Source organism: Camelus bactrianus, chromosome 6, assembly GCF_048773025.1.
Source record: "Camelus bactrianus isolate YW-2024 breed Bactrian camel chromosome 6, ASM4877302v1, whole genome shotgun sequence".
Classification (NCBI taxonomy): Eukaryota; Metazoa; Chordata; class Mammalia; order Artiodactyla; family Camelidae; genus Camelus; species Camelus bactrianus.
The window spans coordinates 63,256,725-63,274,388 of record NC_133544.1 but is presented as its reverse complement, the minus strand read 5'-3'; the positions used below and the strand labels follow the sequence as shown (position 1 = coordinate 63,274,388).

Sequence of the window (17,664 nt, the reverse complement as noted above, 5' to 3'; positions counted from 1 at the left end):
TCAAATGAAATGAGTACATATTTATGCTAGAATGTTCATAACTATAGCATTACAATAGTCAAAAATTTGAAACAACCCAAATGCCCATCAGTGGTAGAATGGCTATGTAAACACAATGGAATACTGAGCAACAGTGAGAATGGACCATCCACAACTACAGACAAAAATACGGATGAATGTCACAAACATATTAAGTGAATAAGCCAAACACAAGAGAGTACAGTCCCTTTATGCCCATTTACATAAAAACAGGCTAAATTAATCTATGTTACTAGACGTCAGAGCAGTGATTTCCCTCAGTGTGTGTGTTGGGGGCATGGGGAAGTGACTGGGAGGAACCCAGGAGAGGTTCACGGGGCTGCTTTCTTGATGTGGATGCTGGTTACACATGAGTTCAATTTGTGGCAATTCATCAAGCTTATGTGTACTGTTCTTTTTGTATATTAAACTTGAATAAAAGTTAAAATTGAACAGAAACATGAGGTTAGCTTGCTTTTAGCGAATCCACACAGGTTAGTAGAGACCCTCTTTCTCTTCATACTTTGCTAACCAGGTTTAACAGTTGAGCCTAGAATTTGGGCAAGAATCAACCTCAGATTATCAATGCAGAATGCTCAGAATCTACCTCTTTCTTGGAAAGCTAGGTTATCACCTGTGCTGGGCACAACAGTGGCCCCAAGAAGCAGAAGAGTCAGTGTCAGAGGGATCTGATGTGAGGAAGACCTGACTAGTAACTGACTAGCTACTGCTGGCTTTGCAGATGGAAGGGGGCCAGGAGCCAAGGAATGTGGGCAGCCCTCTAGGAGCTACAAAAGGCAAGAGAATGGATTCTCCCCTAGAGCCTCCAGAAAGGAACATGGCACTGCTGACACTTTGATGTTAGTCCAGTGAGACCCATTTCAGCCTTCCGACCTCCAGAACTGTAAAATAAACTTGTGTTCTTTTAAGACACTAAATTGGTGGTAATTTACTATAGCAGCAACAGGAAACCAATACATCACTCAACAGCTTCCTTTTTTACACCCTCCCTGTTCTCCAAGATCCTAGAGATGTCTAGTGGTCATTCTGTCATCTCAGCTAATTATAAATCCTTTCCATTTGTCTGCAAGTAGATGGTTAAAAACATTGAAAGCAATCTCCTCAACTTACTTGGTCTTGTTTTCTTGTTGGCCTAGATCTATTGGCCTGTTGGGATTTTACTGAACCCCCTTTTTTTTTTTAATGGTGGTACTGGGGATCGAACCCAGGACCTCATGCATGCTAAGCATGTGCTCTACCACTGAGCTATATACCTCCCCAGGGAGCCCTTCCTTAGGTTAACAATCCTTCTGCAGTTAAAGTGAGAAGAAAAGTCTGTCGCCTCTCCTTTCTCTCCACCATCTATTATCATTGAACTAACTGACCCCAGAGCATCCAGACTTGTCCCCGCCGTTTTCACCCTGAACGTTGCTCTCAGAGCCTTCTGTTGGCCTTAGTCAGCTCTTCAGGTCTTAGTTCATGCTGGGCATTAACCTTCAGGACACTTTCCTTGCAGTTCCGGGCCCCTCCTATATTTATTTAGTCATGGTTATATTACCTCTCATCATCTCCTGTATACGCTGTTTCTAAAAATCTAAGCTCATCAAAAAGCAGTGTGCAGGGGAGGGCGTAGCTCAGTGGTAGAGCCTGTGCTCAGCATGCACAGAGTCCTGGGTTCAGTCCCCAGTACCTCCATTACAAATAACTAAATACATACATAAACCTAATTACCCTCACCCCGAAAAAACAACCAACCAAAAAAAAGTTAAAAAAAAAAAAGCAATATGTTCAATTACATTGTTTTTCCTTCAGATGATTCTCCTCCTGTTCTTCCTAAATAAGGTAAGTTTCAACTATTTTTATCAGAATTTCATTTTGAAGAAGCTCCTAAGTTTTTTTGTCTTTAAATCCCTGGCTGTAAGATTATAATTCTTTGCCCTGAACTTTTCTGCAATCCTCTCGCCTAAAATTTAGAGTACATTTTGGAGGAAACCCAGCATTTTTTTTTTTTTTCTGGGAGGTACAAACTCTGAGAAGTCACAGTGACTTCCTCACAAAGATTCCACATTTCCCTGGTTATGTAAAATAATAATGATGATGATAATTATTAATATAACAAATCCTTATCCTTTAGAGTTCATATTGAAGCCTTTATGGATTAAGTGGTAAGACATCTTGGATTTGATTTAAATAATGCAGTGGGCTGAGGAAGGGGTGGTTACAGCATAGACAAAACAACGTTGATAATCATTCATGCTGGTGCTTGAACCCTGAGAGTTCATTGTACAATTCACTCTACTTTTGTATGCGTTTGAAATTTTCCATAATAAACCATTTTTTAAAACGCAGAGAGGTCTTGCTTCTAACAGAATGCAACTGATTTTAGCAGAAGATGCTCGGGGAATTGAAGTTTCCGTTGCTACCGTATTTCCCTTTCATATAAATTTTATCATTTTTATGAGGAAAGCAGAATACTTTTTCTTCTGATCTGACTGTGTGCAGTATATGCCAACGATTATATCATTCCTACTTTTTTTGGGGGGGGGGGTTCTTATTCTCTTGTTCTCTTCACCACGCTTCTTCCCTTAGGATGAGGATCTATTTCCATGCACTTTACTCTGGGAGACCTTCAGGAAAATTCCCTGAGTGGAATCCGAGAGCCCTCAGACAGCACCATGTAGTAATTCTGCCATGATAAGCAGATGGGATGAACAGAGGCCACGGCCTTGGTGCCATCTCTAAGAGGTGGGCCACATATGAATAGTTAGGAAGGAAAAGACCTCTCCCGTTTAACACCAAGAAGCAGCCCACCTGCAGGCAGAGAGCTGGAAACAGTACTGAGCAGTACTGTTCATTACATTTGTTGGGAAAGAAAAGGGGAGGAAAAATTCTTTGAGGTCTCTGTGTCTTGGTGTCCTCAAACTTCCCTTCCTGCTGCAATCAAAAGAATCAAAACGTGACCTTGCCCAGGGGGAGGGAGCAGGCATCCATTATTACAGCAGAGTCTCATATAAGTCCATCTCTCTTTGATATACCACATCCATCTCAGCTCTTCGAGCAAATCCATCACTTTCGAACAAGTTACACTCTTTCACTGTCATATTCCAATGGCAGATGAACTTGTTTCCTCCTTGCAATAAAATTAAAAAGCAAATGTGTTTATTAGCCTCACTGAATGTTTCTGAGTCCAAAAGCATCATTCCGAGTCTTCTATCCTATCTTCTCCAAATGCATCACTGAGCAACTTTTCCACCTTTATTCTTCTTTCTCTAGAATATCTCATAGTCCAAAATACCCAGATTTATACTTTCATCTTTGCATTTTTCTCTTTTTCTCTAAAATTCCAGTTTAAAGCCTTTTTAAATGCACCTCTCCCAATCTCTATGAACTCTGCTCCCTCCCTCTCCAGAGTCTATCCCTCTGTTATCTTAGCATTGCCAGTCCAGTACTCAGTTCTGTGTTCTCTTTTCTCTCTCACATAGACAGCCTCGAATGACAAAGAGGTGAAGATTCCACCTGCCACTCTGTTTGCTATCTGGAACTTCAAAGTCGCCAGTGACACATCTCATGTGTCTTCAGACTGGTGGCGTCATTCAGCCCCCAGCAGTCAGAAGGATACTAGTCCCTGGGCTTGACTGGTGTGAGGGAGCTCTTCGTCACACGTTGCTCAAGAAAAACCACAGGTCTCTGCATTAGGCTGGACTACGTATAGTCAGCGTCACACTGCTGGGGAGCAACCCAGCCCGTACCTGGTACGCGCAGGCCTGCGAGGACCCAGATATCTCCAGGATGCTCTACTGAGGCTGTTTCCTCAGAAGGATTGGATTTAAGCTCGCCCCAAAAAACCCACAGATCTGATGCCTAAAGCCAGACATTTCAAGTTTTTCCTCTTTTCCTCAACTGCTTGTTCTGTTTTGTGTTGTCGAACGCTGGTTGAAAAATCACTCAAAAATCACTTTCTTCTTAGCTTCCTTGATATTTTAGTTCTTCCATCCTTCCTAGGTGCTATTATGTCTCAGATAGCAGATGTCCTCAAATGCTTTTCCCTTTTTTGGGCTACCGAACCATTTCGCTTACTCAGGCATCATGGGTGAGGGCATCTGGCGAGAAGACATATCAAGCACAAACCCTGGGTCACTGGATTCGATTCCTCCCACTCTGCCTCCTGGAACTCAGTCAGCACTTTAGTCGCCGTGGCTCTGTGCCGGGGCGCAAGCAATTTGTCCAGGGAGGCACTCATATTAAACCACTCCATCGGCTCCCATCTCAAAGCCAGTGAGTCCTTGTTAACTGGATCCTTACTGGTTTGCTCAGCCAGGACCAGTTCAGGTTCTCAGAAAAGGGACCCCAAGCCCAAGTGAGCATCAGGATGGCCAGAAGAGTGTGGACCTACAGCTTTGGGGCTCCACCCCAAGTTCTGATGCAAGACATCTGAGACGACGGGAACTCCCAGGGGAGGCTGGTGATCTGCCTGCCTGGGGCGCGCTACCTTAGGTGGGCACTAAACAAAATGATCATGTACAGAATGACTGCGATCAGAACGAGTCCAAACCCTCTAATTCAGCTCGACAGTGGCTTCTCTTGACAAGCTGTAACAAAGTCCACTGCTCAGGCCCCACCTAGCCAATGAAGTCAAACTCTGGGGTGGAGCCCAGGCATCTGCATGGTTTTAAAGCCCCCTGGGTAACTCTAAAGCACAGTGACCACTGAGAACCTCTCTTCCCAAGGTTCCCAGCAGTTTTGCTCAGCAGTAACTTTCTGCTTCCTCACTTCTTGTTCTCCAAGCCAATTCCCATTCTTTTACCCAGTAGTTCAGATTTATTTGGTTGGGGGAACAGGGAGGAAGAGGAAGGAGCCATGAGTATTTTTTTAAACCCCCTAGACAACATTGTACATCAACTACACTTCAATTAAAAAAATAAAAAATAAGGGAGGGTGGGTATAGCTCAGTGGTAGAGCCCGTGACTAGCATGTACGAGGTCCTGGGATCAATCCCCAGTGCCTCCATTAAAAAATACCTAAATAAACAAAAATAAATAAACTTAATTACCTCCCCCCCCAAATTAAATTTAATTTAAAAATAAAATAAAATAAACAAAATAAACAAACAAAAAAATCCTAGGTAATTCCAAAGTTCAGCCAAGGTTGGGACCTACTGTCCCCAGCTCTTTCCCCAACCTCCTCTAGCCTGTCCCCTTAGCCTTTTCTGAGACAGAGAGAAAGAGAACAGAGAAAGGAAGAGATCAAGGGTGAACCCCTGAAGAGCCGTGGGGACCAGCCCAGCACAGAGCTCCACCTCCCTCCTTGGTGGTGAAGAGTTTGCTGCAAAGTTCACATTGACCCCATACCAGAAAGAACCCAAGGCTCTGACCCCAGCCTATCTGTTGCTGTGAATGTGGAACAACTTAAAATAGCTCTTGGGAAAACCGCTCCAGGAGAGGTTATTCACTTCCAAGTAGAAAGTTCAAAGGGCAAAAGGCAGTTGGGGGCCCAGCACCTGGCTGTTCCACTTCATTAGCCCCAAGCACATGATGTCAGTCATTCTGGTACCAGAAGAAGCAGCATGAGGACAGTGGCCAAAGCTCCCAGAGAGCCGAAGTCCCCTGGAGTCCACGAGCAGCTCAAGCAGATGCGGGATGAGGGGTCTGCCCTCCCCTCTGCCCAGGCCCCACGGCGGCCCTGAGCGCCCACCGCCTCCCTGAGAGCCAAGAGCACGCACTGCCCTTCTCGGCCAAGATGAATCTGGAACTGCGGGTATTCATTCCTCTAACAGTCATTCACTAAAACACCCACTACACGCAAGTCATGAGGGTCAAGCACCAGGGACACCAAGACTGCCTGATCCCTAAAGAGCAGTCTGTTCACGGGGCCGCCCGCACGTGTGCTGCTGGCCGACTGGTACACAGGTGGACTGAACACATAGGAGATAAAACGTCCCATTAACAAAAGGCAAAAATCTAGACCAAATATCTAGACTAGGGCAATGGTGGGTGAGTGTAGACAAGGCAGGAGCAGAAACATCCAAAGCTGCTAACAACGGGCCAAAGCATGTTGGCTCCCAAGACAGGGCAGTCGGGTGGAGCTGGGCTTCTGGACCCTGAGCCCTGATTACACCAAAAGTGCCACCTTCGCCTCTCAGCGCCCCCTTCTGATCTCTGAGCGACTGTAAAATTAAAACTGCTTTTAATCATCCAAAGACAGAATACTGAAAGTAAAGTTTTTAGAAATTAATAAGATGCGTGTAACTGTGAAAGAAATTTGCAGCAGTAGACACCGTTTCTGCCTGACCATTCCGTTAGGTCACTGACATTCTTACCTACATCATCTAATTTAATTGGACAGAGTAGGTTCATTATCTTTATCTTCCAGTTGAGAAAACTGAGGCCACTCAGCCAATGGGCAACTCCAAAGCTGGCACATGTTCTACCACACCACGTGCCCCGTGTTTACACGCAAGGATGTGGGCCTGGGAGTGGGACTGTCTCCCCATGGGGTAACGGGACTTCTGGCTGCAGAGAACTGGACTGAAGCAGTCCTTAAAGGACTCTGAGAAGCCAGAATAATCAGCCTTCAGAGGGGCCATCTGCACACCCCTCTGGTTGGGAAAAGTAACCATTTACAGCATCCTGGACAGGACAGCAAGATTCCTTCAGAACTCAGAATTCACCCATTCACCCATTCATCCATCCATCAAGCATGTACTGAGTACCCACTGTGTTCCAGACTCTGTGCAGACTCTGTGATGAAGACCCGGTCCCCAGCCTTCCCAGAAAAGCGAACATGAACCATTACAAGAAGAGGTGCTATGAAAGTCAGCTTTCATAGAGAGAGGCAGCCCTCCTTGGGGACAGTGAAGGGGGTGCAGGTGGGCACCAGGACCACTGTTACCCGCACTGAGTGCATGATGTCTACTGCTGGGGTTGGAGGCAGGGAGGCAGAACTTCCGGCAGAGAGGGCAACATGTGATCACCCTGACAACAAAACGATCAGTAAGTGAAGTCACCCAGGTGTACAAAAAACTTACTTAAGCAATAATTGGTAAATGATTTCAAGGTCTATCAGCAAACCTAGCCTATCTAGAGCTGTAGTTCATCAGCAGGTCTAGAGGAAGATTGTGCCTATCAAGGGACTGGAAGCCACCCTGACAGAAGCAAAAGCCTTACTGGCTCTCCCAAAATCATCACTGTTTGAACAGAAAAGGATCAAAGCATGGCAGAAAGATAGATCATGCCTCTATGAGGTAAAGCCCCATTCTACAGATGAGGAGACTGAGGCTAATAAATGTAACCTGCCTGATTCCGTGCTCTTAACCACCATGCACCGCTGCTTCTCAAAGGGATGAGGGTGTTCCCTGCACTGTTCAAAGGAGAGAAATGTAGACTCCAGGCACCAAGCATTCTGACCATGGAGAGACCTTATTGTAGGGTAAGGGCATCTCATCCAACTTTTCCAGAAATACACCCCAAACCAACCTACGATGGGCTTAAGTCTTTCCCATAAACTCCCTCAGCCTTGGTCCCTTCCTCTGATTACCGCCCTCCTTGCCTCCAGAGTCCACCTTCTGGGAAGCACATCTACACTCCCTCCCCCGCCCTCGGTCTCCACGATGCAATCTGATGTCTGCTCCATCACGCCACTGGAAAGACCGCCAGCAATCCCTTTGACCTCCTTCTTGCCAATTCCAGCGACATTCCATTCTTTATCTTACTTACAAGCTCCTCCAAGAAAGGCTACTTTTGAGTGTAAGCCCTCCTCCCTTGGGTGCACGGCCCTTCCTCTGAACAGTTTACAGATCTGTCTCTCCCATCAACAGTGAGCTATGTGAGGGGAGACACTGGGTTCACAGTCACCCTTGTATCCCCAGGGCTTAACCCAGAACTAGACAGAGAGTACATACTCAATAAATCTTGTGAGATGAACAGATAGATCTCTCTTTGCAATCTGACTCCACCCTCACTGTCCTGAAATTTCCCTCTGCAAAGTCACCAGTGACTTTCATGTTGATAAACCCAATTGACTCCACTCAGTCCTTACTGAGTTTGATCTCTTAGCAGACTGGACACTGTTGGCCACTGACTCCTCAAATTGCTCTCTTCTACTCGCCATCTCACCATTTCCCTCATATCTCTCTAAATGCTGCTTCTCCATTTTTTTTTTTTTTTTGCAGAATACCTAACCCTCAATGTTGGTATTTTTCAGAATGTTATCTTAAGCCATTTTCTCTTTCCTTGCTACATCCTATACTAAGACCATCTGATCTGCTACTGTGATTTCAACTACTGCCTATATACCAGTGATTCCCAAAAGTGTGTTACCAGCCCAGCTGTCACGATTGCAGATACATATGAATATCCAACCAGCTACTGGACATCACCAGGCACAAAGTAATCCCATCAATTTCCTGCAAACCCGCTGCTCCTCCAGTGTTCCCTCTATACATGAATGGCATTACCATCCACCCAGTTACCCAAGCCAGACGCCCAGTCTGAGTATCTTATCACTAACAATCTCTATCCATATCTAATCAGTGTCCACGTCTTAACCAGTCTCCTCATCCCCAAAACATGACTCCGGTCCAAGCCACCATCATCTCTCACCAGGATCATGGCAACAGCTTCCTAACTGGTCTCCCTGCTTTCAGTCCTGCAAACTGAAGCCATAGTAATCTTTCTAAAAATCACAAATTCTAAAATCTAAATCACAAACACCACTCCCCTACTTTAAAAACCTGAAGAGTTTTTTCAATGCCTTCAGAGAAGACTACCAAACTCCTTAATATGGCTTGTGCCACAGACTGTATCTTCCAAAGAAGTCTCGACAATATCTCCCATCCCACGTGCTTTTCATACAATGTGACTTTAACACCCTGCCCATCAAAAGATAGGGTCTGTGCCTCTTCTCTTGAAACTGGATGGTCTTTTGTGAACGTTTCTACCTATATAGCATGGCAGGAGAGACACCATATGACTTCAGAGGCTATAAAAGGCATTGCAGCTTCCCCTTTGGTTGCTAGGATACTCATTTTTTAAGAGACTGAAACAATCCCTTTATTTTATTTGGAATTTTTGGGGGGGGTAGTAATTAGGTTTGTTTGTTTGTTTGTTTGTTTATTTAAATAGAGGTAGTGGGGATTGAACCCAGGACCCCGTGCATGCTAGGCACATGATCTACCACTGAGCCATACCCTCCCCACTGGGAGACTCAGTCCCATTGCTCTGAGGCTGCCATTCCATGAGGAAGCTCAACATAGTCCATGCGGAGAGACCACATGGAACAGCCCTGGCACAACATGAAGAGAGAGATGCCCAGCTAGTCCCCATCTTCTCCAGTGTCCCCCGTTCCGGCTCCTGCCACCATCCGACTAACCACATAAGACCCTGAGCCAGAACTGCCCCACTGAGCCCTTCCCAAATTCCTGAGCCACAGAAACCGTGAAAGGATAAAATGACTGTTAGAAGCCAGCAAGTTCTGTGTGATCTGTGACACAGCAGTAATAACTGAACAGTTTACAAAGCCCTGAACAACCTAGCCTACGACCTCCATCTACCCGTGCCGGCCAGCTCTCTACATCTCCTACCTGAAACTCAGTATGTAGCCCACCCTGAACTCCCTTCAGTGTCTCAAAGAAGGGTCCCTTCTTTCTTGTCTCCAAGTTTTTGTCCGTTTGTTATTGCTGCCCGAGATGCTCCTCTTCCCTCTTCACTCTTGGTTAATTCTTCTTCTTCATTCAGGTATCAGCTTAAACTTCCTTATGGGGAGTTTCTAAACCCCTAGGCTAGTTCAGGTTTCCTCCTGCGGCTCCCTGCGCCTCACAAATCACAATGCTCATCATAATCCATTGTAATTTTGTGTTGAGTTGTCTCTCCCACCCCTTCCCGCGCACACACACACACACACACAGGTACACACACACACCCTGAGAGCTCCATAAAGACAATGACCAGTGCTGGGAAACTGGCAAGTGCTTCATGAGCACTGAATGCTCAGTCTCAGCCCCATCTCTTTCCTGAGCTCCAAAAGGGCACATCCACCTACCATCCTACAAATAAACTTCAAATTCAACATGATTCTATCCTCCCCCTCCCTGTATGATGCCACCACCTATTGGTGGCCCAAATCAGAAACCTTACCTCTTCATTCAAGGAATATTTATCGAGTGCCTCTCTTCGTTCCCTCGCTGGGTGTAATGTGGACCATAAGACAGGCTCAGCCCCTGTGGCACAGAGCTCACAGGCTGGTGGATGCTTTCCCCGTCACTCGCCTCTCTTACACGGGCCATCCCAGTAAGAGTTATTGGTCGGCCGATTATACCTTCTAAATGGCTCTCCCATCTATCCTGTCCACCCCCACCTACCACTGCCCTAGTTCAGGCTTCCATGACTTTCTGCCTAGACGGCCACAGGAGCTTCCTAACCCATGTCTCTGCCTCCAGCCTGGCTCCTATGTCCCACCCCAGCCACGCAGCTCCCCTGCATCAAATCCTGCAAGGGTTCCTTAAATACTTTAGGATAAACTCTAAACCCTCTAGGAAGGTTTGCCTTTAGTTCTAACCCCGTGACCCCTCACACCCCACAATCCCCCATGCACACCGCACACCGTCACACTTTTTTCTCACCTTTATGCCTTTACACTGCCTTCCCCTGTGCCTAGAGTGTCCTTGCCCCTTCTTCTACAGATATTTACTGAGTACCTAGCAGACGCCAGCCACTGTTCTAGGTGCCAGAGACTCAGCAGTGAGCAAAACAAAGTCCTTACTCATGTGATGTTTATACTCTAGAGGGAAAGATAAACATAATCAAGTAAATATTTAATGCCGGGGGGAGAGTATAGCTCAGTGGGAGAGCGCATACTTAACATGCACAAGATTCTGGGTTCAATCTCCAGTACCACCATTTAAAAAATTTGTTTTAATTATTTTAAAAAATATATTTAATGTCAGATGGTGAGGATTTTATAGAGAAAAACAAAACAGTATGGGAGACTGAGAGTGACTGGTTTGGGTAGAATAGGTCTCTGGCAAGGCAGTATTTGTGCAAAGACATGAATGGAATGAGGGAAAAAACTCTGAGGGCATCTGGGGAAAGAGCCTTCCTGGCAGAAGGAACAATAAGTTCAAAACCCCTGAAGCAGGAACATGCCAGGCAAATTGGAAGAAAAACAAGAAGGCCAGGAGCTGGAGCAGAGAGAGTGAGGGCGGGAGGTCTGAGATGAGTCAGAGTGTCAGATGGCGAGGTAAGCTTCCCCCACCCCTGACTCCTTTTCATCCTTCAGTGCTGAGTGCAGACATCATCTCCTGAATAAGCCCCTCCACCCTCTCCCAGCAGGGACCACATGCAATGTTTACTTGACTATTTTTGCCCATCTCTTCCACCACACCGTGAGTTCCCTGCAGGGAAGGGCTCTACCTTTCAGCTCCATATTTTACAGAATCCACCACTTTCAATAATTTTTTTCTCAAATAGTCAAAACTTTCTTCCTTTGTTCTGGTTCCATGATCTGCAAGCAATTCCCTGACTACTAGATGGGTTTCCCAGTGACTAGGATACTAGGAAGGGGTGCCTTGATAGCGAACACATGCCTTCTGGTCATTAGAAATTATACACACATGCTCACATTGTACATTAATAGACTGACATCTTCATGTACCCATCAGCCTCTCTCTGGTGTGAGTGTGACTCAGTTGGATGGGACGATGACCAACTCTGGGTCATGATGACCCTAGAAACGGCATGTGAGCAGCCCAGCAGAAGCCACAGATGCCCCCTCTACATCATCACTCAGCCCACTTTCCCTATTCAGACAGCGACCCCATCACCCCCAACCTTGAATCCTTAGCATCACCTCTGACAGCTCCTATGCCCTCCACATCCACATCCTCAAAATTCCACCTTTGTTATAACTATATGTTTATCCATCCCTTCATCTCCCTTCCAAAGGCACTGCCTGCAATGCAGGCCATCACCACCCTTCAGGTTTCAACTCCCTGACCTGGTCTCCCTATCTTCTATCTATAACTCTTTCCAAAAACATTATCTACAAGGCTGGAGTTCTTCAAAACAAATCTGATTCCACATCTCCACTTCAAGTCAATAGCTTCTTATAATGAAAAAGAACCCCCCCAAAACACCCATATATACGCATGTATATTTATAACTGAATCACTTCGCTAGACACCTGAAACTAACATTGTAAATTGACTAGACATCAATAAAAAATAAGAATTTTTTTTAAGTCAATATCTTCTGCCTGCTTTCAAGATAAAGTCTAACCTGTTTAGGCACCACAGAACCACTCCTGGAGGTGGCCCTGGGCTACGTTTCCAGTCTCTACTATCTCACCCCTATCCTACCCACATTCTGGCCATACCAACCACCTGGAATTCTTTGACGGGTTTTGCAGCCCGCACCTTTTCACATGTAGTTCCCTCTGTGAGAAGTGTCTGAGGAGACAGCTATGTCTCTATTCAAAATTCAGTCCAGACATCACGGTCTCTGTGGCATCTGCCTAAGTGCTCCTCTCCCCAAGAAGAAAGTCGTCTCGCTTGCCCCTGGAATGTCTCTTTCTTGGCTGCTTGTAAGGCTCTTCCTCTCCCTACTTCTTGGTTTTCTCCTGAATGGTTCCGGTTAGATAAATGCAATATTACTGCGTAGGTACCACCTGGACAGAATGTCCTCATAGGTCTTAGTTTATAAGTACACAGAACTCGGCCTGGATGCTCATTACACAAGAGCTGAAGGAAAAAACTCATGAATCGTATGTCCCTAAATTCTTATTTACAATCTTGGTTGCCCTTCTGATCCTTCTTCCCATCTCTAATGTCCCTCTGAAGATTATTAGAGATAGACAAAGTCCTATAAGCAACCAAGAGAGAGCAATTGTAAACATAATAATCACCGATACATTACACTTGAGTCATGATTTATGGTTTTCACTGAATCTCATCTCATCCTCACAGTAGTCTAGAAGTAGAGTCACTACAGCTTACCTATGGTACCCAGCTGTCGACCCAGCCTCAGACACAAGTCTAGTACACTTTTTACTCTACCAGGGTTGTCTCAAATGCATGCCACAAATCCAGGCACAAAACTATCTTTTATTAACCAGGGAGCTCTGCAGACTAACCATAACTGTGGCCACTTTGCTTGCATTCTTAGGACGGTGCACAAGTGTGTGTATGTGCACTTGGGTGTACAAGAGATGAATGTGCCTCTGTTCCCAAATTAAATGCAGCAAACTAAAAAGACTGACAAAGGCAGGCACAAAGCTGTCAGAGATGACACAGATCAAAATGAAGAAAGAATGTAACCTTTCTTGAGGAACTGAAGTCAGGCCAGCACTCCGAGGCCACTGAGGAATCAAACACTCATCCCCATCCCAGTGGCCTGGAAGGGCCTCAGTCATACAAGATTTGACATGTGCCATGGTGACCCTGAGTCAACAACAAAAAAAAAAATGTCAAGTTATGAGGGCAAGCTGATATATCACTGGTTTTAAAGAGATTTCAACAAAGATGGTTAAAATAGAATTCTGGTGCTTAAAGGGATGCAGCCATCTTGGAAATTTTACTCAGATGGAATACTTCTTACTCTACACGAGATATGTAACTCTATACCCACATTTGAAGGGACCATAAGACCAAGAGATCCTAAAATCAGTTTCATCAGTAATCCAGCCTACCAGATCGTCTAGAAATGATGCCAGAGAAATTACAGATTGTATTTAAGACCTCAAGGAGGGGAGCTCAGAGGTAGAGTGCATGCTTAACATGCACGAGGTCATGGTTTCAATCCCCGGTGCCATCACTGAAAGAAAAAAAAAAAAAAAAAAGAACTCAAGAGAAAATCCTCTTCTTTCAACACAGGGCAGTGCCTCCCTGACCGTTGCCACAAGGCCAACAGCCTCACACAGAGAAGAGTCTGAACCCACACCAGGGCACACAAGGCACAGGAGGACCCCACAGAGGACAGCCGGCTCTCTGCACAACAGTCAAAACTGGGGGTCTGGAGAGGAAGCTGAGAGTAAAATGGGGCAGTGGAGAAACTGAAAGGAAAGCACACATGAAACTGACTGAGAGGGTTGATCCAGCAGGCCATTGTACCTGGTACAAAATGCCTGGTACAAAAGGCCTGCTGCCGCTGCCCCTGAAACTGACAGGATCTCTGAGCTTTTCTGCAGCTGGAGGTGGGAGGGGTCTTCAAGGTCCCAAGGGTTCCCAAGCTGGGAGGGCACTTTTCCAGAACAGAGGCAGCTGAGGGACGGGGCCGTAGAGGATCAGCCTCTCGGTACCTTCCAGGTGGCTTTGCTGAATGTACAGGTTTAAATCATATTTTCTTTATGAGATGGAGAAAAGGCCAAAGTAGATTGAATTCACAGTTTGAAGAATCCAGCCCACCGAAAAACCCATGCAAATACAATAGGATATTCGCTGAGTGTTATTTGCAAGACTGAAAACAGGAGCGTTACTGTAAGACTGAAAAACTGGAACCAGACTAAATGACCACTAACAGAGGACTGATTAGTTAAATAAATAATACATCCTTAAAATTAACACAGAATAACATAAAGCCTTTTTGTTTTTTAAGTAGATCTATAACTAGAAAAGAACATCAGTGATCAATTCTGGGGAAAATGCAAACTATAGAATTACATGTGTATTAGGGTCCCATTTTTGTAAAACACAGAACAAAAACTACATCTCTTGAAGGAAGAAGAAAGAGTCAGGAAGGGTGGAGACTGCTAATGATATTTACCACGGGAAACTTGGGGGAAAGAATTTTAACACTTTGACGCCATTCGAATTTTCACACATAGCATACATTAATGTACAACAACAACAAAGTTTGTCAGAGGCATTCCTTTCCGTCTCTTTCTTACTGGCTGACTGGACTCATATTCCGGACTCACACCCGAGCGCCACCCTACCCCTCCTGCCCCAGCCTCACTTACAGATACAGGCAGCCGCCAGCAGGCGGCCGGCAGCGTAGGGGGCGAAGCAGCTCGGGAAGAAGGGCTGCACCATGTAGTTGGCAAAGGTGATGGCAATGACGGCCTGGCTGGTGGGCTCGATGATGAGAAGGGAGGTCCAGAGCCGGATGAAGGCAAGGAGTCCCCCGAAGGCCTCGAGGATGTAGGCGTAGCTCGCCCCAGATTTCTTAATTGTGGTGCCCAGTTCCGCATAACAGAGAGCCCCGAAGACGGAGAAGAGGCCCCCGACAGCCCAGATGACCAGGGAGAGGCCGAAGGACGCGCTGTATATGAGCACACCTTTGGGGGAGACAAAGATGCCCGAGCCTATCATGTTCCCCACAATCAGGCACACGCCATTCAGCAGCGAGATCTCCTTCTTCAGCTTTACCTGCTCAGGCCTGGGGCTGGCCTCATCCCCCAAAGGCGAGGCCTCCCTCCTTTGCTGGGAGGCAACTTCATACTTAGCGCCGTTGACCATGGCAGAGGAGGAGAAGAAAGCCTTCACCAGCTTCCTGGCATTGCCCTCTGAGGAAGAAAGATGAAGACAAACAGCTGGTGGGCAATTACAGAGAACTCTCCCCAATAGGGGCGAGGATGGGCGATCCACTCCCACCCACCAACCATTTCAGAGACCTCTCTCATCTCCCACCCACCATGAACCTCTTCTCTATCTGGCCCATCAAAACCACCGTGGCTTGAATTTTTAAGGGAAGTCACTTGTTCCCCAGAAAGCACCTGTTCCTCATCTTCAGGCTGGTTGCTGCCCACCTGGTTTACAAAACAGAAAGCTAAACCCTGGTTCTGTCTGAGTCTGCTGTGACACGAGACAGAAAGGAGGGCAGTTGGGCAGTTCCCAGGTGTAACCATAATGATGTGAGCCTGTGTGTTTCAGCCTTCCCCCAGCAGAGTCTGTTTTCCCTCCAATTGCAGTCTCCATTGATGAGATGCAACCTTGGGAACCAACCTTGCAAGCAGCGGGTTCTCCTCACAACTCTTTTTTCCCCAGAGGACCCTCACTCTGGCAAACCTAAAGGCTTCAGAGATCTCTTGCTGGCAACTCACAACCATCCCTCCCCAGCCCAGGGAGCATCCCTTAACAACCCTTGGCTGAACACTTCAGCCCCAGCAAAGCCCAAGCAGCCAGGCCTCACCCGGAAAGAAGACAGGCCCTTCTCTTTCCCTGCTTTTCCTTTCCCAGATACCTTTCCCAGCCCCTAGTATTGTAGGCCTCCGGCCATCAAATCTCTGCAGAGTTGCATCTCCCCAAAAAAGTATGAATGAGAGAACATTTGGTGATCCAAATGTACAGCCCAACCTAGAGATGACTGGAGGCAGCTGATGACCACTCCGGACCCCAGAGTTGCTGCTGGAGAGACAGCACCAAAGCCGAGGCAAGGAAGCTGCTGAGGCGGGGTGGCTGATGCTGGGCATGGCAGAGCAGGAGACAGCGGGGAGGAAGGCGGGCCAGGCCTGGAGGTGCTAGGGCTAGAGCACTCAGAAAGGAAGCGATCAAACACTGAAGGGCAGGGCAGCCCAGGGAAAGCAGGCAAGATGAGCGGGGCTGAAGGAGAGGGTGGGAGGCACACTCACTCCCTGGCCCCTGGTGGAAGCAGGTCCCCACTGCAGCGGCCACACAGAGACGGGGGGCAGCCTCCAGGAACTGTGGTCTGACCGCTCCAGCGGCTTTTCAGCCAGCAGTAAAAGGAAAGACCAGGCAAATGCTTATGGATTTAAGTCTAACCAAGAAGTCAAGAAGGGCGGAGGGAGGGAGGGAGGGAGGGGGTGAGGGGTGTTAGGCAATTGTCTGGGTCCAAGGTTCACTCGCCCTTCACATCTGCAAGGGGAAGGCTAGGAGCTCTTGGCTCAGCACTTTCCATGATAAGAAGGCGCTCTCTCAGGAATCTCCTTTGTCAGCTCAGCTACAGGACCGGGCCCCAGGGAAGGGACTGACGGTCAGCTGGGTGCAGTTTCTGTAGCCCTTGGGGAAGCTGTCCTGGAGCAAATTAGCTGAGGACAGGGCTGCGGCTGAGAAAGACTACAGTCCTCTCTCTCTGTCCTCCAGGTCCCACCTTAGCCCCACTTCTCTCTCACCCCAAACAAGTAAGGCAGGAAGGTTGCACATTGAGACACAAAGGCTTGTTCACACACAAACATTAGAGGAAGTTAAGTACAGTCCTACAACTCGTGATCGTGATCGGCATCCTAAGAGAACCCTGCACACTTCCCCCCCATGGAGCGAGGGGTGAACGCCTGAAACTTGCGCCATTACCCCAAGGCTGAGCCTCAGGCTACTCCCAAGGAAACAAGATCAAGAAATGAGACGCAAACCTCTGGGCGTAACCTCGCCCCACTCATATGCCTTTTCATCCTTCAGAAAATATATCAGGATCTTTGGGGTCAGCATAAACTCCTATAAACACCTTCCCCAAAGTTTATCCCCCAAGTTTATTCTAATTTCCTATAAATATGATGAAATAGGATTTCACTGAGCTATACTGGACAGGCCCAGACAGAGGAAGTTAAGCATTTTGGGGAAATCATGCTGTTTTTAGAGTCTACTAAAATCTGGTATTCTGGGTCTCTTTTACCAATAGAAATCTTACTCATTCTGAAATCCAACTGTCCCTTCTCAGGCCCTTTCAAACCCTCTTTGGTTATTCAGCTACCAGAGAATGAAGA

At 46.7% G+C, this 17,664-nt stretch overlaps 1 protein-coding gene across 5 annotated transcripts in view; it reads right to left on the bottom strand.

Moving 5' to 3' along the window:
- The window catches only part of SLC7A7 (solute carrier family 7 member 7), a 31,990-nt gene that overhangs the window by 9,486 nt on the left and 4,840 nt on the right, over positions 1-17,664 (bottom strand). For 3 of the 5 annotated variants that reach the window (XM_045516492.2, XM_074365814.1, XM_074365812.1), the window contains one exon: positions 14,965-15,510. In XM_045516492.2, the coding sequence (XP_045372448.2) occupies positions 14,965-15,510 (546 nt within the window). Of the gene's footprint in view, positions 1-14,964; positions 15,511-16,300; positions 16,435-16,575; positions 16,734-17,664 lie in introns of those variants that run through there. The other 2 variants (XM_010954695.3, XM_074365813.1) reach the window with 2 other exon arrangements.